This window comes from Cicer arietinum, chromosome 2 (genome assembly GCF_000331145.2).
Source record: "Cicer arietinum cultivar CDC Frontier isolate Library 1 chromosome 2, Cicar.CDCFrontier_v2.0, whole genome shotgun sequence".
In the NCBI taxonomy this organism is placed as follows: Eukaryota; Viridiplantae; Streptophyta; class Magnoliopsida; order Fabales; family Fabaceae; genus Cicer; species Cicer arietinum.
Window position 1 is genome coordinate 2754469 of NC_021161.2, and position 26553 is coordinate 2781021.

Below are 26553 nucleotides of genomic sequence, written 5' to 3' on the forward strand. Positions count from 1 at the left end.
TTAAAATAAATAGAATTTAAAATAAATATATTATCAATATATAAATTAATAATAATTAATCACGTCGATAAAATATTTAACAATTATCTTTAATTTAAAAATAGTTGAATATAATAGATTAAATAATTATGAAGATGAAAAAAGCTTTATATAATACATATCGAATTTTCTCTAGTATTATATTATAGATATATTAAATACAGGATATCAAATAGAATTGTAACTTGAAAATGAAACTATGAACTTTGGTGAAATTGAAATTTCTGGAATTTAACCTAAGTAACAAGTTCCATAGTATGGATTTTGTTGTACATACCACTTTCATCAGATGCCAACTGTACACAACAATACACTCTGACTCACCTTCTATTTCTCTCTCTAACATTTTCTCTCTCCTATGTCCTTTGTATTTACTTCTTTATTTGTTTTTCATTTCACTTATAGTGTTCTTATTGTCAGACTACAACAATTCTGTGAGAGACAAAAACAAAAATAAAAAAATTATGTTTTCCCCTTTCCTTAAACCTTGTCCATGCATTCTTCTCTTCCTCTTGTTCACGTTGTTTTACACTTCAACAGGTACTTTTTTTTTCTTGGGTTAATTTATGTCATGCTGATTTTTTTGTTGTTATTAAAGTTTTGAACTTTTTATTTCTTTTGTGGTTTTGGTTCGTGGGGGGGTTTGTCCTGTTTTTAAATTTTTGGATGTTAAAACCTTGTCACCTTTTTTTTTTGTTAGCATTGCAATTCTGTGTTTTTATTTTGTTTGAAAAATTGTCAATGGTGTGTGAACCTTTTTTTTTGTTTGATTGAGAATGATGGGTAGTTTTGTTCTTTTTTCAAGTTGTTACAAAAATGTGGTGAATGAGGATTTTTTTTTAAAGGGTTAATTGTGATTGCAATGTGAAGGTTTTTGATGTCTATGTGGCCATTGTTAGGGATGCCCCACATGATTTTTTATGTCTCCTTGACCCTTAGGTCCGAGGTGTCAATTTAGTGGTAAAAGTTGAACATTGTTGACATGGTGCAAATCTCGTATGAGATTGTTGTAAAATGATGTTATGAAAATAATAAGATTAGTGTTTTAACTAGTGGTTAAAAAATTTCAATTTTTTCTTTCTTCATCTCTCTTCCAAGCCTTCCTCTCTCCCCCCTCCAGAATCCAATTCATCAATCACAACAACTCCAAGAACATTAGTTCTTCTCTCACACAGCACTCCTCCCTCCGATCTTGTCCCATCTCGGCTTCCACTCTGCGGCCGCCTCTGCCTGACTGCCTCCATGGCCGCTCTCGCCTCTCTGTTAGCTGCAACTTCATCTGTCTCCAGATCGCGTCGCTGCTTAGTTCAAAAGATTCGAATTTCTATTGTGTTAGTGCTGATTTTTGTTAGTTAATTTTGATTTGGAATTCTGTTAGTTAGTTCGTTTTGATTTCAATTTTTCTTAGTTAGTCGCTCCTGTGTTAGTTTTGAATTCTCCACGAGTTTTATCTATCCTAAGAATTTAACTTATACTGCAGTACCCCATATTTTTGTGTAATTCTACATTTTGCTTATGTTGTTCAGTTAACATGAAATTTAAAGTTTATTTTGTTAGTGTTGAGTTTGAAGCTTTGATTTGGAGTTTGAAATTTTTATTTGGAGTTTTAATTAGACGTTAGTGTTGATTTTTGTTTAGAGTTTTTGTGTTGCACGTATGGTGTTTGATTTTATGTCCATATAAAGTTTTGTTTTAGTTTTTTTGTTGCATATAAGGTGTTTGATTTTATGTTCATATAGAGTGTTTGAGTCTTTTTTGTTGAACATAAGGTGTTGGATTTTTGTTTGAGTTTTTTTGTCGTTGTGTTTTAGTTTTGTTGTTCCATATAAGATATTTTATATTTCCTAAATTATTTGATACTTCAGTTTATTACAATTTAATTTTTTACTATATAATATTATTTATATATTTAATTTAGTTTATTATAATTTAATTTTTTACTATATAATATTATTTATATACTATATTTTTATGTCGGCCACCCCAAATTTTTTTATCAAGCTCCGCCACTGGTAATAGTTGTGGTTGCATCACAAATCCTTCATATTGGAGAGAATTGCGGTAAAATGCCACCTCAATTGTGGCAACATTGTGGTTTTGACAACATAAAATATGGTTATGTCACACACGGCTCAGATTGCTGTCGCCGAATTTTATTTAATACCCTGCCTATGGTCACCATGATTGGGGTTGTATCAACATTATTTCCCGGCGGTTCTTTGTAGTGTCAAGGATCACTAATGTGACTTAACCACGGTTTCAACTGCGATTTCAAATCTTGGTAGTGATTTTTATCGAAAATTTGGATATTTTACCTTTTATTAGCTTCTGGTGTTGATTCAATGTTTTTAGGAGCAAAGATGATGTTCAGATTCCTTTGTTTTTTAATTATTTTTTCTTGCTTGTTTACAAAATTTTGGTTTTAAAATTGATATTCTGATTATTTGTCTTATCGATCGGTGGTTTTTCTGATAACAGTGACTTTCAGCTGTAATTTGAATATAATAATATGTATAAAATACTATTACACTGATACTATTTGACTTTCTAGCTATGTACCACCAACACTTCGAAGTGTCTGGTGTCAGATACATGCTAGTGTCTGACAGAGATACACGCAGTTACATTTCAGTCACTTTCATTTTCATAAATTATTACCAGTATCTGTGTGTCAGGGTTGTTTCCGGTGTTTGTATTTGTGCCAACATGATTAATAACTTTTTTTTTTGAACAGTACATGATCATTTTGTTTCATTGCCCAACTTTATTTCTTTCTTATTATATTTCACTTAATTTCTTCAAATTTTGTGGTTGTTGTTTCAGAAGCTTATGATCCACTCGACCCAAATGGAAATATCACAATCAAATGGGATATTATTAGCTGGACACAAGATGGTTATGTTGTGAGTACATTCTTTTAGTGTAAATAAGCTTTACACAAATGTCAAATTGTACTTTACCATCTTGCTACATCATTAGTATATTAATTTATTAAACTTGTTCACACTATGACAATATATTGAAATATATGATTAGACATGTGTCAATGTATAAGAGTCTGTTTGGGTGACATATATAAGTTTATCTACTGACATAATCACTTGTGAAACTATTTGGTAGATAAGTTATGGAAACGGCTTATGACATGTCCATAAACTGTTTTTAGCTTATTTTTATAAGCTCTCGAGGATAGCTTGTAGAAAAGCTTATCGCATATATCAAAACAATTTGATTTTACTTTACCTTGTATTATAGAAATAACTTATGCATAAGCACATATAAGCCTTTTAATTCAGCTGTTTATCCAAACAGGGCTAAATTATTACTCTCCTATCAATATTGTCAAATATAGGCCATGGCAGATTGCGGTGGCAAATTTTTTGACAACCGCCATGGCCAACTTGGTCCGCCGTTCACCATTGATAACAGTGATTCCTATTAATAATAGTGACAATGTCCATTTTGAATGGATTGAGATTGTTTTTTTTTTTTCTATTACTTAATTTTGATGTCTAAGAAACAATCGAATCGGCAGGCTGTTGTTACGTTGAACAACTACCAACAATATCGTCATATATCGCCGCCCGGATGGTCATTAGGGTGGACATGGGCTAAGAAGGAGGTAATATGGAACATAGTAGGAGGGCAGACCACTGAACAAGGAGATTGTTCAAGATTTAAATCCAGTCCCCCTCCACATTGTTGTAAAAAAGATCCAACGGTTGTCGATTTACTTCCCGGAACACCTTATAATCAACAAATCGCAAATTGCTGCAGAGGTGGTGTACTCAGCTCACTGGCACAGGATCCAACAAATGCTGTTTCAGCATTTCAAGTCAGCGTCGGTAGCTCTGGCACCACTAACAAAACTGTCAAACTGCCGCAAAATTTCACCCTGAAAGCACCGGGACCAGGTTATACATGTGGACCGGCAAAAATTGTGAAACCTACTAAATTCAGAACACCTGACAAAAGGAGAGTGACTCAGGCACATAGTAAGTTAATCATCTTTTATAATTATCTAATTTCTTTCCTAGGGAATATTTTTGTTTCCCCCTCCCTCCGAGTTTCTACTTCGTATCAGTAGTGTTGTCAATTGCAGATCACAGAAAATAACAGTTTATTCAAATTATGTTATGCTTTGACACTATAGTGCCTTTATAGCCGTTTATTAATACTTTGTACTAAATTGCATATCGCAAAATAATAGCTGTTTGTCCAAATTCTGCTATGCTATTGCCATTATTTTACAGCACCGAGCTAGAGATTATATGATTTGTTTAGACCTTAACATTACTTTGGTTTTGTTGCAGTGACATGGAATGTGACATGCACATATTCACAATTTCTAGCTCAGAAAACTCCAACTTGCTGTGTTTCCCTCTCGGCTTTCTATAACGAAACTGTTGTTCCATGCCCGACATGTTCGTGTGGTTGCCAAGGAAACTCACCTCAATCAGGGAGCTGTGTAGAGTAAAATTTCATCATTCTTTGACACTGTTTTCCTTTTAAACATAAATTAATATTATACACTCACATTATTTTTCTTTTTGTGCGGTTACAGTCCAAGTGCGCCGCATTTGGCCTCGGTTGTTTCGAGCCTCGGAAAGAATGGTATTACACCTTTGGTTCGATGTACTAGTCATATGTGTCCGATCCGAGTTCACTGGCACGTTAAGCTTAACTACAAGGAGTATTGGCGCGTGAAAGTCACTGTTACTAATTTCAATTACAGGATGAATTACTCAGATTGGAACTTGGTCATTCAACACCCGAACTTTGACAATCTGACGCAACTTTTCAGTTTCAACTACGATTCGATATCTCCCTACGGAACAATAAGTAAGTGTGGGTAAGATCTTTCATGGATTCGCTAACTTATTGTCGACATAAAATACTAATTGATGGTTCTTTTACTTGATTGGATATAGTGTATAGTTTTAGATCAAGTGTAGTTATTAGTAGTATACTCACCATGGTTATCAGTATCTTACGAATTACGATTCAACACAAAATTGAACTCAATTGACATGAATCATCTTGTGTTTATTTTAACAGATGATACAGCAATGCTTTGGGGAGTTAAATTCTACAATGATTTTCTCATGCAAGCCGGTCCTCTTGGTAATGCACAATCCGAGCTACTTTTCCGAAAGGATAAATCAACTTTTACTTTCGATAAAGGTTGGGCCTTTCCTCGGAAGGTCTATTTCAACGGGGACAACTGCGTGATGCCACCACCGGATGCTTATCCATGGTCACCAAATTCCGCTGCCAAACAACAAGTTTCCTTCCTTGCTTTGACGATCGCCTTCTCGGTTGCCTTCGTACTTCACGCATATGCCTAAGGTTCCTATCCGTGGTACGTTCGACTCTGCCATCTAAAATTTTCGTTCCGAATAGTTTTGACTCGATTGTGCAATTTGGAACTCGAACAAAGCCGGAGTATGACATCGATTGACAATTCAAGAATAGCTCATTTGCCCTATGATTTGTTTCTTAGTTTTGAGCATATGAGTTGAATTTGCTACTTGTATTGTTACTGTTATTTGTTCTAATGTAATGATGTATTTATTGGTTTTGGATCCTTATGTGTAATTGGTGCTGTAATTACAAGAATTATATTGAGGAACACAAACAGAATAATAGATTTAATGAATCATGTATGTATTGGACATGATTAGGGTTTTGGAATTAGGTTTCTTTTTAATATTATTCATCTTAAATGATAAATATGGATTTGGATTTAAATGGATTGCGACGTTATAATTTTGAACTTGTTTTGATAAACAACTTAATTCTGCATGGATAAGCAAGTTAATTAAACTTTAGTAGCATAAATACTTATGTATAAACCATTTTAATAGCAAAATATAAAATAAATTATTTTTATATAAGTTATAGGCTTTTTATATAAATTATATAAGTTATTTTTGTAATCTTTTTTAAATAATTTCACAAATGTTTATGTTAGTAAATGAGCTCAAATAAGCAAATCGAAACTGGAGCTAAACAGTTACAACATAAGATATTTCTATAACATGGTAAATTTAGTCAAATTGTTCTCACATAAACTATAAGTTGTTTTTTTAAGCAATCTTGTAGAACTTACGAAAATTAGTTGAAAACAATTTATAGACACATCATAAGCCGTTTTCATAAGTTATCTCAAACAGATTCAAAAGTATTTTAATAAGTAAACTCAAATAACTAAACATAGCATATGTGAATTATCATTTAAGGCATTGCAATAACATTATCTTGATTTAATGTTTCAGACAAAATTATTGTTGGGATATACACAACCTTTGAGTTTGGCTTTTTGAGTTTGGCTTGGTGTTTTCAAAGAATGACATGAACTCTTCATATCTATTGTCACATTATATCTCTATGAAGATATACATAACTTCAAAATTTTCATAAAACAATTCTAACAACACTTCACACACCAATTCACCAAACTACTAACAGCAAAATCAATGAGAAGATGAGTGACTTGAATGTAATTAAGCTTTTAGGGGAAGAATTAGGAAGAAAAGGGTAGGTATCAGGTGGAGGTAACATGCATTCATCACCATTAAAGTAAACCTTGTGAGGAAATGCCCATCCTTGTTTGAATGTGAATGTTTCTTTGTCTTTTTGAAGAAGGACTTCTGATTGAATATTTCCAGCTGGTCCAGCTTCCATTAGTAGATCATTGAAGTATTTCATTCCAAAGAACATTCCAGTGTCATCTGCATGCATAACAACAACACCATGCTTGAATGATACTTCTTGAAGTTATTGAATTACAATAAAAAAATTTAAATATGTATTTTAGTCTTTGTAATTTGTTTTTGCTCATCGTCCTTCCTAATATACCACATTTAGCTTTTGGTCCTTGTTGTTTTGTTGTAATCATTGCAAAACTTTTTCATATCAAAACTTATCCTTGTAATATGTAATATTTATTTTAGTCCTCATGTAGCTCATATTGGAGAGGCTAAAACTAAATATTACATATTACAAGAACCAATTCAAATATAAACAAATTTTGCAAGAAGTAAAACAAAACAACAAAGACCAAAAACAAAATGAAAAAGTTGACAGGAACTATAAGTAAAAAATGATATATTTGCAAGTAACAAATACATATTTAAACCTAATAAAAACTTGAAATTTATATGCTGACACTTACTTATGGACTCATAGGGAAGAAGTGGCTTGTAATTAAAGCTGAAAACTTGTGTGACATTGTTAAGATTTGGATGCTGAATAGCAAGACTCCAAAGAGAGTAATTCATCCTGTAATTGAAATTTGTCACAGCAATCTTGACTCTCCAATAGTCTTTATAGTTGACCTTCACATGCCAATGAACCCTAATAGGACACATATGATGAGTGCATTGCATCAATGGTTCATTGTCTTTCTTTGGAGTGTGAACCCCTACCATACTCAGAATTTTTGAGTCACTCCTGCATAAACAAACAAATCAACAATCATTAAATAATTTGAAAATATTTTCGAGTTAATCTATATTTTAGTCCTTGAAATTGTAAGAATAGGTCAATTTAATCTCTCAAATTTGCAAAATAGCAGTTTAGTCCCTTAAATTAAAAAACATCGGTCATTCTATTTTTGTCTTGATGCAACCAGTGACTATTCAAGTCAATATGTAGATCTTTCAATGATATTGATGAATATTTACTATAGAGATATTTTGAAAGATAAACTAAATTGATAAATGTTTATTAATTTAAGAGACTAATTTAGTATTTCGTTATTTGACGGGCTAAACTACACGATTCTTATAATTTCAAGGACCGAAATGCTGATTCACTCAATTAAACAGCAAAGAAAACATTGAAAATTGTTATATTTTCAATAGCCAAATATTAGTATATTAGTCGTTAATAATTTATCTACTTTATCAGACATTTTTTTGTGAGTGTCCATCAACATTAAAAAATAACCAAACTTCTATTATTTTCAATCAAAACGAACGAGTACTAAAAAAATTCAAAACTTAACTATCAAACAAATGAAATATTAAGACAATATAAATATAACATATTGTATATGCACATATAAACGGTAAGACTTCGAATAGGATAGTCCCTGCAGGAATCTCTGCTTACTGATGTAAATTAACATCCCTAAACGATGTTGTCTAGTTAGAGAACTTACTCAATGCTTGAGTCTTGCGGCGCTTATCCGGCGTAAGGAAATTTGTAGAAGGAACAACCTTAGCAGGTCCACAAGTATATCCAGGTCCAGGAGCCAAAAGAGTGAAATTCTTTGGAAGTTTAACTGTTCTGTTAGAAGTACCAGCTTGTCCTACACTAACTTGAAATGCTGATATAGATTGTGTAGGATCTTGTCCCCATGCTGCAACAACTCCACCTTTACAGCAGTTTGAGAATTGTTGATTGTAAGGTACACCAGGTAACAAGTCTACAACTGTTGGAATTTTCTTGCAGCAATGAGGTATGTTGCCTTTGAACTTTGAACAATCACCTTGTTCTGTTGTTTGAGCTCCTACCATTGACCATATAACTTCTTTTTTGGCCCATGTCCATCCTAAAGTCCATCCCGGATTCATGATGTGTCGAAACATTTGGAAATTGTTGATTGTTACCGTCGCCTGATAAAAAAAAATCATTGACACAAATAGGAAATTTCGTTACATGACATACTAGATCAGATTCAGGGTTAGTAGGGTTAAATTTTTCAATAAACACTTCGCGAAAAGAAAAGTTCAAATGAGATGTGTGATGTTTAAGACTTTTTTTTTCACGACATTTCTTCGCATAATTGAAAAGACTAATTTAAGTCAAATAAGATTGCAAGGAGAATCAAAATCCTCCACAACTACGATATGGTGCAACAAATGTAGAGAACATTAGATTTAGAAGAAAAAAAAAGTTTTTTAAACTCTAAATCTAACTGTTCTTATAGCTACGGCACCATATTATAGCAAGAGTGACAAAACTCTAAAATAATAGTTATGAGTCTTTTGAAAACTTTCTTATTTAACTTTTTCAAAAGCTAGTATCTATGAACTTTGTAAGGATTTTTTCTGAAGAATCAAATAATTCATTTAACTTTTTCAAAAGCATGTTAAGAACCTAATAATTCACTAACTATATATGTTAAAATTTTTTTTTTATATAATAGTTGCAATGAAGTTTGTAACTTACCACATATCCATCTGGTGTCCAAGACATAACATCCCATTTGATTGTTATGTTTCCATTTGGATCCAATGGATCATAAGCAACTATGATAACAAAACATTAAAAAAAAAATTAATATAATAACATAACATAATATATTAGTATAAATGAAACTAAATAAATAATTAGTTACTGAAACTTTTTATCTCACCTGAATAAGAGAATAGAACAAGAACACAAAGAGATAAAATAACAAGCCTCATTGTTGAATATTATGTTTGATATTACAAAAATTCAACAATGATTCAATATCTGTAGCTCAATTAAAAAAAATCTTTTGAATGTGTATAGTATTGTAGAAGAAGAGTTTTGTAGGGAATTTTTTTTGGGTTCAAATTATGTCTCATTCACCTAATGGTTGTTAGAAAACTACAGTTTTATATTGATATATATCACTATCTTATACTTAAGATTTCAGTTCAAGTTTCCACATCTTAAAGCAACAGCTGTTGAATAGAACAGAAGGGATGTGTAAAGAGTGAACATAACACTTCAACTATTGTGTGTCGAAGGGGATGAAAAGCTCTTTTGATCAAAGAACTTAACTTAATAGAATGCAAACAAAAAAAATATAGAAATTAAAGGTTCATCAACATCTTAAAGGTTATTTAAGATGATTCAAGAACATGTTATATAACAAATTTTAGAAATAATTATGAATAAATTCAAATATTTTAATGATTAGACAATTATGATTGATTAATAATATATAAAAAAAAAATCTAACTCAAATGATTTAGTCTAATAGTAAAAAGACAGATATTGAATCTGTCAAGTTACAAATTCGTTAATACTTAATGTCTTCTCTATTTTAGATTAAGATCTCACATTTTTACTCTAATTTTTTTATATATAAAAAAGAAATCTATACATCGACTATGTATATGAATTAAATATATATTTTTTTAAAAAATAGATATTAAATTTATGAAGGGGTATTAGTTGAAAAAAGTGAGATGTATATTAGTTATATGAAGGGATCAAATAGCTACTTTAAGTTATTATCAATATTAACTTCGATCTATATGAAAATTTATACAGCTTGTGTATCTCACAAGTGACTAATATCAAAATATGGAAGGAAAAAAAAGTTGAATTATTATCACCATGTGACCACAATTTGGTGTATTATTTATGTACCATATTTGGTCTTTTTCTGAAACTTACCAACCGAATTTGGCAATATAAAGTTTATGGTCTTGCTTGCTTTTTGTCACAGAAAAAGAGTTTGAAGGAAGCAAGCAACGTAGGGACAGGTAGTGAGTTCTTATCTAATCAAAAAATGACACATTAACGGCTTCAAATTTAATTGAATGCTTCAATAGGAAAATATCTCAACTATCCAATAACTTATAGTCATTTGCCATTTGTTCTATAATCTATATAGTCTCTTTACTACAACATGTGGTTGGTTCAAGAATTCTGGTGCTAAGGAGATCTGGATTAAGAGCAATGTCACTCTACGTAATTACCTATATATATTTATCTTATTTTTTTATAAAAAAGTATATAATTTGATATTAAAATTTAGACTGTTTGACTTTGATAAAATAATTAAGATGTTTGTAAATATGTAGTTATAAAAATGTGACTGTACATAATTTACATCTCGATAAAAGAAGTTTGACTTTAAATAAATGAATAGAAATTTAAATTAAAACACATGAATAAAAAGTTTGTTTAAAAGAGATAATTCACTTGTGTTTCTAACAACAATACTTTGTTTTTCTAAAAAATAAATTGCAATACAATTAATACTTTTTGTCTCTAACATCATTAAAAGAGATAGACTCCATTTTTTATCTTGAAATTTTTTATACAACTATGGACAAACCATCAAGAGCTGATGCATGGGCAACAATTGTAATTTAGAGAGAAAAATTATAAATCTAATGGTCTTTATAATTGTTGCGCCATTAAATAAATGTAGAAGATTCAAACACATATTTCTATACAAACAAATGAATTTCTTTCAAATAGTACAGCTGATGCAAATCTCACATTTATTAATAACGGTTTTCTATGAGTTTAATGTAAAAAATACAAAATGAAGTTATCTTAAATAATATAAATGCAATAAAATAATTGTAATTATCCTTTTAATTCTAGTTCACATACACTTATGTTTTGTTAGATTATCCGATATCAGTTGTGTGTAAATTTATGGTGATATTTACTATCTTTAGTAGATACTAAAAAATAATAATTGTACTATTGTAAATTTATACAACTGATCTAGATTCAAATTTGAAATACAATATCCAACTTAACAATATATACGGTTGAAATAGAACTTAAGAACAATCAAACATCTTTTGTTATTACCGTCAAATTGTATAAGGCAACAGCTTCGTAACTCGAACAACCTAGAAGGTAAATAAAGCAAATTGATGAATTTTTTTGTCAATAAGATAAATTTGGTTTTGAGAGTCATTGATTGTTCATGAATTTGTTCAGAACCCAGAGTCGGGCTAACAAATCTTATACAAAATTAAAAATGTTTTTTATTTTAATTAATTATTTGGAAAAAAAAAAGGCTAACTAATTTTACAATATTAAATTAAATAACATAATGTATTCAATATATTTACATGGTTGATTAATTTTATATTAAATTAATTAGTAGTAAAATTAGTGAGCCAAATCTATACTATGAGAACAAAACAATTAAGCTTAATCAAATTAATACTACTATTATTATATAAATAAATAAATAAAAAGTTTGAGGCCTAAAAATATGAGAGCCTTAAGGCACATACATCTCTTACATTAAGTGAATGTTCATCCGTTTATGTATTTTGTTTTCTAATCTCAAAATATACTATCATAAGCTATAATTTGATAGTATATTTTACACTACCGAAAGTTATAATTAGACAAAAAAGTAAATAAAATAGAGCAAATAAATATTCACCCTTACATTATTTGACAAGTTTGATGAACACACTATGATTATTATATGATTAAGAGAAAATCAAATGACATAACAAAGTGATTTTCCTCGGGTATTTTTAAGAATCTAGACTTAGTTATATTGAAAGCATTGTGAATGCAGATGCAATTTTTAAGAAGGTTTATAGACCAAAGCTTCTAAGAAAATTCTTTAGTATAATGAAGGAACTTTTTTTTTTAATCAAATACTGATATTATTCAAATTAATTGTAGTAATAATAAAAGAGTAAATGAGAGAAATGGTAAGTGTAGTCTTCATATTCTATAATATTGGAAAAATTAAGTCCTATATTAATAAAAGATAGAGTTTTATGAAAGTATTAAAATAGTAACACTGTTTATTTTGTAAATCGGTTTTGTAAAAATAAATGATACCTAATATACAATTAAAATGGTATCAGATACACTTACGTTATGTTTGCCAAGATAAAATAAATAAATAAAAAAGATAGTTTATAGTTTTTAAGTTAATAGTTTTGTTTGACAGCTATTTCTTCTTACGAATTTATAGAGTTTTTTATTTTTTATATTATATATTTATAGTAATTCTTTTGTAAATTACTTGAAATAGCATATAATATTTTTTTTCCTTCTTTCTCCAATTACCTTCATTGTCTCAATTGAAAAATATTTAAATATTAATTAAAATTTTATTTTTTACGTCATTTTATATTTTTTAGCTAGTTCAACCGCTTTTTAGTTAGTTTAACATCTGTTTTTGTCAAACACTTCAAGTTAAATAAATCAACTTATCAATTATCCGCTATAAATTTATCAGCGATGAAGTAACTTTACTATTTTCCTGAAGAAAAAAAAAAACCTTAAACTTCTCTCAATGTATTTAATTATTTTTAAAGCCTCAGTTAGCTTACACAACAACCTTCACTAACAACACTATATATTAGATTAGATGAGAACTTCTACAAATTATGGTGGTCTAGTAGAGAAATACGATTGCTTGGAAAACGAGGGTAATTTGGGGGTGCAAACTGAAATCCCTTGCTAGCCCAACTATTGTCAGAAAATAATTGTTGGCCCAACTATTTGATGAATAAAAAGCCCAACTCAATATAATCTTAGGGAGTTTGTTTTTTCCAATCCATGTATACTTTAGAAGTACACATTCACAGAATATAACTTTTTTATCCTTCAGATGTGTCCCTCCTGACAAAAATATATTTGTTTTTCTCTTGAAATCTGTACTTCTAAACAAGATGGTGCTTTTTTAAAAACATAAGAGAGGTTAACAGTAACTCTCAAAATTATGGAGGTGTTGTATGCAATTTGAGGTGGACCATAACCCAATTTTTATTTATTGGAAAATGATATTCATTTTTAAAATTAGTGGAATACATCAATTGAGAATAATAAAATTTAAAGATGTTTAAATTAAAATGATGAATCTGTAGAAAAAATCCATAATATCTATAAGTTAATAATATAAAATGAAAAAATACGTACATATATGATCAAATTAAATTGTTTAAAATACTGATATCTTCAGATGTGTAATATTGACGACACAAAATTAATTGATTGAATTATTAATAGATCAAAGCTAATATATTTATTTGAATAAACAAATATCACAACAAGACGTTTAATCAAATAACATCGCACCAAAATAAAAAAAATAAAATAACATTGCGTTCAGATGGTAGAATCATTTATCTAGATAATATTAGAAGAAAAACGTTTTAAATAGACGATTCTAGATCTAAAAATACCATAAACTACCGTCTCAACGAATAAAGAAAAAATGAGTGATAAAGAAGTGATTGATTTTTTATTTTTTCAACTTTTTATTCACTCATTTTCACCTACATATATATAAGCTTTGGTCCATAACCCAGTTGTTACTTTGAGGTGTATAACACTCATACTACACACCAACACTTCATGTTATGAATATGAAGAAAAGGAATAATAACTCAAATTTTTTTGGACTTAATTACAATTTTAATCTCTTTATTTTTATTGATTCATGAAATTAGTGTATCTATTTTAAAAGTTGACAATTTTTGTCATTCTTTTGATATTTTGACTAAAAAAAGACGATCTGATATATTTTAAATAACGTGATATATAATACGGTGATATAGAATGATTAACACTCATTAAATCAAAATAAAAACACTGTAACAATTTAACTATCAACTTCAATAATTTTTTATATTTGTAATTTAATTAATGACATATGAATAATTGATGCATTTAGATGGTTCTATATCATAAAATTGTGTGTTACGTCATAAAAAATATGTCAAATCGTCATTTTGTAGTTCAAAAGTCCAAGTGAGAGATCAAAACTCTCAACTTTTAAAATAGATGGATCAATTCATGAATTGATAAAAATAAAAGAACCAAAACTAAAATTAATTCTATTTTTTATTTTAGTTTTTTAATTTTAATAAATAATATATTTTTTATGAGTAGGAATTAAAATATTTAATTTGAGATTTACAACACTCACACACATTACACAGTATCACTTCTGACTATGAAGATGAAGAAAAACCCTAATAATTTTTATTTAGAATTTTTAATTCAAATAAAAAATAATAAAAAACTGTCTCTCTAGAAGAGTGAAAACATTCACATTCTTTACATTCATATCTACAATAACATGAGAAAAAATAATTGATTATATTTTCTCTCAAACCCTCGACAAATGCATGACCTACTCCACACAATGATGAGTAGAGTCTCGCCATGGTGTAATAAAAATTTATGACATAATAAATCATCTCATTAAGATAACTACTCTCAACTAGTAGAAAGTAGAAGTCATGCTAGTTAAATATGTTTTGATCATCAATTCATGTATTCAAATTAGATAATGAATAGGCACACAGTTGATAAATTAGACAATGAATGACTTAAATTAGAAAATAAAAAAATCAACCAATTCAACAATTTGACAGTTAAGGTGATTGTTAAGTTATTAATTGTAATTAAGGAAGTGTTTTAGAAAATATAAAATTGAAAAAAAATTATAATAGGGTTTTCAGTTACAAATTTTATGTATAAAAACTATAAAATTACACCAAATTCAAATTATTTGTTCAATATTAGTGTTTTCTGACTTTATTTAGTTTCTTATTTTATTATGGATCTTAATCTTCTTTATAAACTTTTTTTATTAAACATGCTTAAATGAGATAATTTATGTGTATTAAATTTTAAAGAAAATATAAAACTTCTTTCACCCTAAATTTATTTATGATGTAACTCCTCTTTTATTTATGTCTCAACATTCTTTTTTTAGGAGAAGTAAATAAATTATTACCGAACAACAAGAGTCATATTATATATATATATATATATATATATATATATATTTAATTATTAAATCACATAAAGATTTCATGTATTCAAATAATTATGTAATGGATAAATTCACTCACACGCACATGAAAAAATAATTAATATTTATGAATGTAAAGATTCAATTTACTTAAACTCTAGATTCTATATTTATTTTCTCCTCAAATAAAAAATTTAATAATCATCATTAAACAATTAGAAAGGAAATAATTATTCAATTCAAAGGATATGGATTATGTGTTTCATAATCGACCATAACATAATTAAGAGGTAAATAATAAAATATAAGTTTTGATAAAATAAAATAAAAAGAAAGTAAAACATAAACAACCAACTATTAAGCCATTAAGGATTAACGTTAGAAAAATAAATCTTAATATAAATTCAAATTTAAATGACATAATTTCTTACTAAATTTTATTTATTTTTTGAAATCAAATTCTAAAGTAAGGGTTCGATTTCGTAAGTTAAAAAAAAAAAAAATAGGTTTTTTTGGTACAGTTATATTTAAGGTACTTATTACGTTAAAATTGAAAGTAGGGTTTTCAATTATAAAATTTAAACACTATGTATAAAAACGGTCTCTTATGCTATTGGTTGCAGAAACTCGAACTCTGAAACTGCCACTCAAGCTTATTCGAGCAACAAGTACAATTAGATTTGTAACAAACCCTTTTTCTCTCTTTAATTTTTGTTATTCCACTTGCGCCGAATCTGAAGAACAAGAGAAGAACAAAAAGGAACTAACCCATAATTTGTTTTTGCATGATATTAGCAAAACAATGGCTACAAATCTGAATGATTATAAAATTATCAAGGAAGGAGAAGCTGAGATTCTCATGCACGCCAAAAATGAAGTCTTTTATAATAAAGCACAGGTATGATAAAGAATAAAGTTTGGTTTTTTATCCTTTTTTTTTTAGGAATTTGGTTTGAAATCATTGTTTTGATGAAAACCCTAGTTGATTTTTGTTATTTTTTTTAAGATGAGGTTTGGTTAATGGTGAATAAATAATGGGTTGTGAACAAAATTGGAACTTGAGTAATGGGTGTGTGATGTTTGAGCCTTGAGGTTTTATGAATTGGTAGATGGGGTTTATTGACGATTTTGTGATGATGGGTTGTAAAAAAAATTGAAACTTGAATAATGGGGTGTGATTTTTTTTTTTGAGGTTTTATGAATTGATGATTCAGATGGGATTTATTGATGATGTTGTGATTGTTGGTTGGATTTTTTAAGATTTTCTGGTTAGGTTTTTATCAGCTACAATCATTATTTCCTTTTGGGGCATGCAAAATTGATTCTAGAGGTCTAGAATTGATTTTGACATGTTTGGTTGTTCTAAAATAGAATTGATTTTTCCTCCAGAATTGATTATGACTTGAGGTTAGAATTTGTAGCTTTTGTCTCTAGAATTGTTTTGTAACCTTTGATTTATCATTCAACTCACTTTCACGTGAATATCAAAACATAAATCACTTTACCTTAAACCCCTTTTAGTCAAAATCAATTTAATAGAATCAATTCATTCAAAATCAATTTTTGTTACTGCATAACCAAACATTACTTTTGTTGTGTTTCTATGTAATATAATTCCTCTATTTATTATAATTTTTTGGTGCTCCTTTATAAAAAGGTGATGGTCAACAAACAAAAATGAAACTTGAATAATGGGGTGGTGTTGGAACTTCAATGAATTGATTTAGATGGGGTTTATTGATGATTTGATTGAATTATTAAAGTGTTTTATGGTTAGGTTTTATAAGCTACCATCATTATCCACTTAGTTTTGTTGTGTTTCTATGTAATTCATTCAAAATCAACTTTTGTTTGGTGTAGAATGATCCTATATTAATTGTGGTTTTGTAATATGATCAGGTTAATAATAGGGATATATCCATTGCTGTTTTGAGAACATTCATATCAAAAAGGAAGCAAGAGCATGAAGCAAATTTGTCCAAGAGAGCAAAAGGGGCACCCAAAGCACCTGAAAATGATTCTTCTGAAATGGTTGTGGAGGAAGTAGATAACAAAACTCCACCGGAAGATCATAAATCAAATGGAAAGTGTGAATTGGAGGAAGAGATATCTCCCGACGAATCGTGCACTACAATGGACGATTCAGTCAAGATCAACGAAGAATGTGATGCTGATGAAGAGAAAATTGATCATTCAGAAGGAAAAGGACAAAGGGAGATGAAGCCACCAAGGGTTCTCGAGGTTTTCTTTGCCCCTTTAGAAGTCCTTTATATAACTTATCACCGTCACTATTGTCCTTTCAATACCTGATTTTCTTTCTTTCTACAATTCGGATCCAAAACTAGTGTAGTGTTGTCGGCGCTATATGTAGCAGAGTTTGAACATATTGCTATTGTTTTTCTATACTCTATTTAGTACAAAGTATTGTCAAATAGGCAAAAAGCAACGCTATAGCACCGCACCACAATGAAATTTGGACAAACTGTTATTTTCCGTGATCTGTGACAATGAGCTAGTTCATGTGTATAATTGTTCTTTAACTGTCTGCATGCAGGCCTTGTCGGCTTCTGGGTTAAGGGCTCTCAGATATGCTCGTGAAATAGAAGGGATTGGTCAGGTTGTTGCTGTGGACAATGATCAAGGTGCTTTTATGGTTTTTTGAGTTTACCTTATCTTCAAATTTTATTCCATGGTTTTAAAACATGGAAAATAAGCCCAACACTTTAGTGGCTTGTACTTATAATTGCAATTTTGTTTAAGATAATTGCTTCTTTTTTTATTATAAGCTTATGCATCTGCATGTTTACTCTTGATTTTTGCTTCTTGCAGCATCTGTTGAAGCTTGCAGAAGGAACATTAAATTCAATGGTTCGGTTGCAGCTTCGAAAGTGGAGTCTCATCTTGCTGATGCTCGTGTCTATATGATAACTAACCCTAAAGAATTTGATGTGGTAAGTGGATGCTTGCTACTATTATGCACTTTCGTTCACCTTTTTTTGGTCTTAACCCTCCAATTCTTATAAGAAAGAGGCCCAAGTAATTTTGAGTTCGGCTTGAAGGTAAGTAAAGGCTGACAAAAAATTGTTTCAGCCAGGGTTTGAACTAGGGTATTCCCGATCAATTTTCACTAGAGCTCATTAACAACTTGAGCACAATCACTTGGTTATTCACCTTTTAATATTAGAAGACTAACTTTTCACGGTCTTTACATTTTCTGTTTTCCAGGTTGATCTTGATCCATATGGTTCGCCTTCTGTGTTTCTCGATTCTGCTGTTCAATCTGTTGCTGATGGAGGTATGCTGATGTGTACTGCAACAGATATGGCTGTACTATGTGGAGGAAATGGGGAGGTCTGCTATTCAAAGTAATGTTAATACTCTTATTTGCTATGAACTTTCATTTCACAATTGTTTGTTTTGTGGATTGGCCTTCTAACAACTAATCTTTACACTAGATATGGATCATACCCGTTGAGAGGGAAATACTGCCATGAAATGGCCTTGAGGATCGTTCTTGCTTCCATTGAGGTATATATGGATTTGACTACTTTAAACTTGGAAAATCATTCTTTCTCTGTCTGTGCGTACGCACACTAGTGTTATATATTGCTGAATTTTAGATTTATTGAATATCTTTAAATATTTTAATATACTTATAACATTTGTTTTTATTCTTTATATAATCCAGAGTCATGCTAACCGTTACAAGCGGTATATTGTTCCTGTGCTCTCTGTTCAAATGGACTTCTATCTTCGTGTTTTTGTTCGCATATACACGTAAGCCCTTTTAGTTTCGCAATCATGTCTTATAGTTCAAATTATGATGGTTCCATAATAATTATATCGTATAGTTTTGTTTCCAACTGAAAGATGAGTTACTTGGTTGCAGTTCGGCAAGCGCAATGAAAAACACTCCCTTAAAGCTTTCATATGTTTATCAGTGCACTGGTTGCGATTCTTTCCACCTTCAACCAATTGGAAGGACCATTGCCAAGGTATGTATCGTGTTCTAGTCTGTTATAGGTACCATATTCAACACCTAAATACACTGAAAATCATATTTAGTTTTATATCAATCTCTGCTAAGTATACAAATAAATAAGTGTTATGGCATTTGGTTAGATTTACGTAATTATCTATAGGCATCCTTGTCATTTCCTTACAAAGCCTATCTATATTGAGTTGTGGTGGTGGATGATCGATTCTATGAAGATGTCGGCTTGCATTACTTTTGCTATTAATGTTGTATTATGATAAGAGCCTGTTTGTTACAGATTATTTGAGATAAAGTAACGTTTTTTAAGTAAAAAAATCATTTTTATGTGTTTCAATTTTGTTTAAGCTTTTTTTATCAATGAAGATCTAAAAAAATGATTTGTTTTTGACTAAAATTGAAAGCTACACTGAACAGCGTTTGAGAGAATGGATCATGATAGAAGAAATAGAAGATCAGTATCAAAACACCGGGAAAACTGCGTGCTAAAATAACCTCTTCGTATTTCACATATAACAGTGTTGACCCTGTTTTGTGTTTACCGACATGCCATTATTTGTGTTCTCGGTCGTGCACCATCCACTCAATCTGCTATACAGCTTTTGTTTTTGCAGAACTATTACTGAATGGACAATCATTGATATGAATATTAGTATCAATTATGTTGTAGTTATTCATGTTAATACTTAAAATATTATCTACAAGAATTACATACCACAGTTGAATAATTACATACCATGTTTAAGTATTGCTTTACTTTTATTGACTAAAAATATTAGTGATAGTTTTAGTTGAGGCCTTATTTTCATTTTTACTTTCTCAGAATACCAGTGTCAGGTATTTGCCCGGTTACGGTCCCGTTGTTCCTCAAGAATGCACTGATTGTGGAAAAAAGTTCAACATGGGTGGTCCTATCTGGTCTGCTCCCATACATGACCAAGAATGGGTAGCTTCCATTCTAGCAGATGTGAAACATATGAAAACCAGCTATCCTGCTTATGATCGCATATCGGCTGTATTGACTACAATATCCGAGGTATGTGTGTTTTTGTAGGGTCTATTTTTTAACACAAAGCTCACAATATATGGTATATTTTATTAAAAGAAATAATGCTAAACTCTCATTCATTACAATATAAGAAAAGATATCATATTGTATCTTGATAGTATGCTAGAACATCTTGCTCTATCTTATAAGGTTAGTTTCTTATCTTGGAATATTTGTTAGGATAAGTTTCTAAATTACTTAATTATTACTTATTATCATGATTTGTTTCTTGATTTGTTTTGGTTTTTGATTAAGGAGTCTTGTATAAATAGGGGATATTGTTTTAGGTCTTGGTTGGGTAAACAACTTAATTAAGCGCTTATAGCATAAATGCTTATTTTTAAGCTATTTCTATACCGAAAAATAAAATAAAATAAAATTCTTTTCTAAAAGCTGTTTTCAAAAGCTATCTTGCCTGTAACTCCTTAGCTAATAAACCTATCACATTTCTGTGGTTCATTGAGTGTATTTTTTGTTGTTGCAGGAATTGCCAGATGTTCCCTTGTTTTTGAGTCTTCACAACCTTTGTGCAACCCTTAAATGCACTTCTCCATCTGCAATTATTTTCCGTTCTGCTGTGATCAATGCTGGATATCGTATCTCTGGAACTCATGTTAATCCATTGGGGCTTAAGTCAGATGCGCCCATGGAAGTCATTTGGGATATTATGCGCTGCTGGGTAAGGAGATTACATGTTGCGTGCAACACAGACATATGTGATTGCATTCAATCACTTCTATTTTTTCAAATGATTTCCGGTGTCTATGTTTTAATGTTGTGTCTGCTGTTTGTGTTTGTGCTTCATAGGTTGACACCGTTTGTTCCTAATTTTCTGGTTTATTTTCATATCATGATTCTAGAGTATTTTGGGAAAGATTATTATTGATTTGCATTTTTACTTAATCTCTATTCACTGTAGGTCAAAAATCATCCTGTGAAAGCTCAGCCAGCAGATCAACCCGGAAGTATCATACTTGCAAAGGAACCTGTTCTTCAGGTATATTTAACCCTTATGCAAGATAAAGTAGGGGGATTTCCCGTTCCTCGTGGCCCAACCAATGCGAAGTTGAAAGCTTATGCTTTTGAAATTGTTTGGTTGGGTAAGCTATTTGATCATGAAGCAATAAAACTAGAAATCTTGCAATAAATCGACTTAAGATATCCAAATATATAGTTTTCAATAAAACCATAAAATGATAAGGTCGTGTTTGGAGAGCTTATGTTAGTTCATCTTATGATATAAACATTTCTATAAGTGTTTGAGAGAGCTTATAATATAACTTATGATATGTCTATAAGTTGCTTTCAGTTCAATTCATTTTCACAAGCTCTCAAAAGATTTTGTTTTGATAAATAGTTTAATTGAGCTTTTATAGCTATAAATAAATGTTTATCATATAAGTATTTATGAATAAGCTATTTCTTTAACAAAAGACAAATAAAGTAGTATTTTCATATAAGTTATACGCTGTTTTCACAAGCTATCTTGGAGAGCTTATGAAAATAAGCTGAAAACAACTTATGGATATTATCATAAATTGTTTCTATATGCTCTTCTAAACTGTCGTGCGAGTGTTTATGCTAGTAAATAAGTTCAAATAAGTCAATCTTAACAGGTTCGAATACAAATTATAGGAATAGCTTATATAGAGTTAAGGTGGAGCTTATATGCTCTTCTTGTTTTGATTTAGACATTTGGCCCGACCTATGATCTAGTGTAGTAAACATTTTCGTGTCGTTGTCCTTTTCAGGCTAATTTTGCTCGAGCCGTAGCATCTCTTAGCAAGGCTCAAGCGAAGAAAGTTGCTAGGTTTCTTCCAAATCCGGAAAGACATTGGGGTCCGAAACTAAGGGCAGGACGCACAATCACTAGCAAACACGTCTCGCTATTAGGTCAAGAAGCAATTAATGGAGTTCTCAACAACCATGAAGAAGATAATAATGAAGAACCTAAAAGTAAGAAGCCAAAGACTGAAGAAGATAATAACACCACTTCTTAGCTCCTAAAATGAGACTCTTGAAATCAAATTTTCTACATTTTTTTTGTTACAATTGAAATTTGAAAGCCTATTTGTTTTCACAAAATTTTGCATATAAGAGTGAGCTGAGCTAAAGATATCTTCTAGATAACGTGCCTTGCTCAATAAACCAATTAAAGTAAAATGTTGTGGCATGAATAAGGCACTTAGCATTAATTAGATATTTAAATTTGACAATTTGTGTTTTGGTAATTGTATTGTGTTGAATGATATATATATATTTTTTAAAAATTTATTTTTGATTTGGTGTTTGATATAGTTGTGTTTCCACTTTTGCATGGAAACCATGATTTTATGCAAAAAGTATAATAAAAAAATCGTAGAATTTTAAAAAAACTACTTACAAACTTGGCCTTTAATTTATGTTTTATTATTTATTTATATTTTTATGTACTATATGTACACATTGGAAAAATAATAACATATTTTTATGGCCAACAAATTTGAGAATGCAGGTTGATGAAGACGGTCCAAAATTTGACAGTTTGTGTTTTAGAAATTGTATTGTGGTGATTATTATGTTGTTATAAATGCGGGACCCCAGGATTTCAATTTTCTGAGGGTTTTTCATTTTCATGTTTGTTATTTTGGTCACATTTCTATGACTATTAATATGTTGATTGTATCAGACCTTATTGAATTAAGCACATATAATACTATATATAATATGATAAACATTTATTGAATAATAAATATTTTTTTAAGGAAGAATAATAAGCACATTTGTAAATAAATTAATAAACACATTTTTTAGCCAGAATCTAAATAACACTTAAAATCAATTAACATTTAATTAAATTATTTATCCAATTGTTTTGAAATGTTTTCAACATCGTTGTGTCTGTATTATAAAAAAGATCACTATCTTTTTTTTACTCAAACATCATTATTGTAACTGAAAAATGGTAAAAATACTTGAAATAGTTACACTAAGCATTTTGCTGCTTTATTATGTTATTAATTTGAGTACTGAATTTGCTTGAAAATTTACTCTTTTTTGTTTGAACCATATAGTATTTATTTGTATGAATGTCGTTTTTTAATAAAAAAATAGTGTAACATCTTTTTATTTCTTGTCTTAAATTTTACTTACTTTTAGTAGGTTTTACAGTACCAAATAGGATTAAGGAATTCAAACAAACTCTCAATTTAATAGTAGAATTCTTCAAAACCTAACATAAATCCTACAATTAAGCTCAATTGAGCCTAGGTCAATTGAGCCTTTTTCCACCACCATCATTGATCTTAGGATGCATTGGTTTATTTATCCACTATTTTGTCATCGACCATTCATTTTTAATCAAATAGTTGAAAATGGTTAGTGCATAAAATCCAAATCTGTCGGTGAGAGGTGAAATAATAAATAAAGTGACACCCCACCACATTTAATAACCTAAGTGATTCAGATGCACGCAAAAAATAGAGACAAGAAGTAGTAATTACCACTGCACACTCACACTATATAGTAATAGTATGTCACACACACAGCTCCCAATGTGACACTAATTATCACTGCAAACTGATTCAGAAAGTTTGGTATTACAGGATAAGTAAAAATAATTACAAAGTTGAAAGGGTAACAACCAACAAAATATGTTGTTCATCCAATGGAATTCCAAAATTACAGCTTGCTACAATTCTTCAAATAAAATCAATGCTAGAAGGCATAATATAGTATATGTTTATTTGATTATTGGAAAGTAAATTACCGTTCTCAATTAATTTCTTTTACATTACATCAAAATGATCTCATATTGTCTGTGAATCAACGTGGTTAAAAGTAGTTTTATAAATAAATATTCACACTTCTCTATCTACCAAAACACATTTTACTAAAGCAAAATTATAAAGCCTTACACATAAGACTTAAATCAGACAATGCCTTAAAAATGTTGCTTGAGATCGAAACATTGGTGTGTCAAGTAAGGGTTGAACTTATGTTGAGCTTGAGAACTGACATACCCCTTAGTTCTAAGACTTACGTCGGAACATTTAGGTGCTAATGCCAGGTAGGGGTTGAACCTATGCCACTCTCGAGGGCTTAGAGACTTTTAAGTCTCTTAGCCTCAATTGGGTCTAATGTTCCGGTACACTAAAGTAGTATCATATTGTTTGAGAATCAAATCTAATTTTAGTTTATAAACAAATACCTGCACTTTGCTACCTAATGATGCGCAGGACAAAACGTTGAAACGCTTTTTACTAAAGACAACCATGATGCCTTCGTTCAAGAACCAAAGTGGATAACTGTACTTTATTGTAATTCTAACCTCAAACCATAACAAAATTTAAAAAGTAGAATCACAGCTAAACAATGCTGCAAATTCTAACTCACAATAACAACAACATTAAAAACAATAATACTTGGAAATTGAAGATGAATAATATCCATTGGCTTAAGATGCAGTAGCTGGATTAAGTTGATCCCAAGCTTCAATCCAAGTGACCATAGCATCAGCTAGCTTGTCAAAATAAGGATCAAGCTTTGAAAGTTTATCTTTAACTTGTTTGGACATTTCAATGTAACATTTTTGAACAGTTGTGCATTCTTTTGGAAGAACAAGGTTTTGGAAAAATGGAATGATGTCTTCTTGCCAAAATATGCCTTTGTATTCTTTCCTTAGGTTAACAAATGGATTACTTGCTTTGCTATGGAAGATATAAGGGAGACCTGTCTTGATGCCTAGCCCCAAATGATCACATACCACCTGACAAATTAATCATCATAAGATCTTTGTGATGCAATATTCACATAAATATGAAAAAAGAAAGAAAAGAAAAGAACCTTGCAACACCAGCCAGCCCACATATCATCATAACGTCCAATTGGCTGACCATCTCCCATGAGACCAAAATACATAGCTGGTCCAATGAGATCACGATCAAATGCCAAATTCATTCCACACATTGGAAATAATGTTCCTTTTGGTATTGTCAAAACAGTGTCGACATACCTTTTAAACATCAACAAACACAAAATAATATAAAAAGATTGATTAATGCGTGTAACTGCATACTATACTATTATACAAAATTGATTAATATGTGTACTTGCATACTATACTATTATACAAGATTGATTAATACGTGTACGTGCGTACTATACTATTATATAAGATTGATTACTACGTGCAACTGCATACTATACTATTATACAAGATTGACTACTACGTGCAACTGCGTACTATCCTATTATACAAGATTGATTAATGCGTGTAACTGCGTACTATACTATACTATTCTATACTATACATACCTAGTGTTCCTCTCAAGAGGCTTGACAAGTTGTGTAGGAGCATCATAATCAGGAATGTTGAGCCAAAGTCCATGAGAAATTGCGGTCGGAACGCCTTCTCGAAGACTAAACGGATATCCGCGGACAAAATCGGCGCCTTCTCTAAAAGGATCATACAAAGTATTGAAAAACAATGGAGTTGATGGACACAAAAGGTTCTTAATATGTTGCTCAAGTGCATTTATTTGTTTTCCAGATGGATCATTTGCAACCTAAGACAAATTCAACAAACCACATAAAAGATCTCTCCATACACATTTTTAAAATAAATAAAAAGAAGAAAAACTTACAAAACAATCATCATCAATGGTGAAGATATACTTTTTCTTAGAAACCATGTAACCAAAGCAACGACAAGCGGAATCTTTGAATGAAATACAAGAAGCCCTTGGACCAAGAAGCTTATTAATATCATTCCTATTATAAAGTTCATAATCAAAACCAGATGGAACCTTAATAGTTTTTGAAGGGTCACCATCTTGAACAATTATCAAATGATAAGGCTCAAAATATGGTCTCCACATTTCCAAAAAATCAAGGTTCCTTATTGTAGGAATAACAATGTCAAGTTCATCTTTCAATGGAGGAGAAGTTTCAGCCATAATTCAACAAAATTAAAGAGAGAAAAGTTTTAGTGAAAGTGAATGAGAATTGAGGGAAAGA

The 26553-nt window shown here is 30.2% G+C and overlaps 3 protein-coding genes and 1 pseudogene across 7 annotated transcripts; 2 read left to right on the forward strand and 2 right to left on the reverse strand.

Annotated features, from left to right (window-relative positions):
* The first annotated feature begins 315 nt into the window (after positions 1–315).
* LOC101511912 (protein COBRA) lies at positions 316–5716 on the forward strand. 2 transcript variants are annotated; one of them, XM_004507241.4, is made up of 6 exons: positions 316–579; positions 2863–2942; positions 3575–4034; positions 4353–4512; positions 4604–4881; positions 5098–5716. In XM_004507241.4, the coding sequence occupies exons 1-6, from the start codon at positions 504–506 to the stop codon at positions 5385–5387; spliced, it is 1344 nt and encodes a 447-aa protein (XP_004507298.1). In that variant the 5' UTR covers positions 316–503; the 3' UTR covers positions 5388–5716. The 2 variants fall into 2 exon arrangements, with proteins under 2 accessions (XP_004507298.1, XP_012573187.3); XM_012717733.3 differs by having other exon boundaries at positions 346–579; positions 4604–4891; positions 5098–5238.
* Positions 5717–6246: 530 nt separating this feature from the next.
* On the reverse strand, positions 6247–9798 carry LOC101511583 (COBRA-like protein 4; annotated as a pseudogene).
* A 6283-nt stretch (positions 9799–16081) lies between these two features.
* Positions 16082–23171, forward strand: LOC101510842 (tRNA (guanine(26)-N(2))-dimethyltransferase 2). Of its 4 annotated transcripts, none has more exons than XM_004507239.4 (13): positions 16082–16412; positions 17414–17755; positions 18069–18156; positions 18344–18465; positions 18740–18879; positions 18970–19042; positions 19203–19291; positions 19404–19509; positions 20332–20544; positions 21041–21235; positions 21476–21553; positions 22308–22512; positions 23051–23171. In XM_004507239.4, the coding sequence occupies exons 1-13, from the start codon at positions 16122–16124 to the stop codon at positions 23053–23055; spliced, it is 1947 nt and encodes a 648-aa protein (XP_004507296.1). In that variant the 5' UTR covers positions 16082–16121; the 3' UTR covers positions 23056–23171. The 4 variants fall into 4 exon arrangements, with proteins under 4 accessions (XP_004507296.1, XP_004507295.1, XP_004507297.1 ...); XM_004507240.4 differs by lacking the exon at positions 23051–23171 and having other exon boundaries at positions 16090–16182; positions 16310–16412; positions 22308–22849; XM_027336042.2 differs by lacking the exon at positions 23051–23171 and having other exon boundaries at positions 16099–16196; positions 16310–16412; positions 22308–22849.
* A 1664-nt stretch (positions 23172–24835) lies between these two features.
* On the reverse strand, positions 24836–26553 carry LOC101510514 (probable UDP-arabinopyranose mutase 1). The gene is made up of 4 exons (XM_004507237.4): positions 26181–26553; positions 25852–26102; positions 25381–25549; positions 24836–25303 (listed from the first exon to the last, which is right to left on the reverse strand). The coding sequence occupies exons 1-4, from the start codon at positions 26490–26492 to the stop codon at positions 24992–24994; spliced, it is 1044 nt and encodes a 347-aa protein (XP_004507294.1). The 5' UTR covers positions 26493–26553; the 3' UTR covers positions 24836–24991.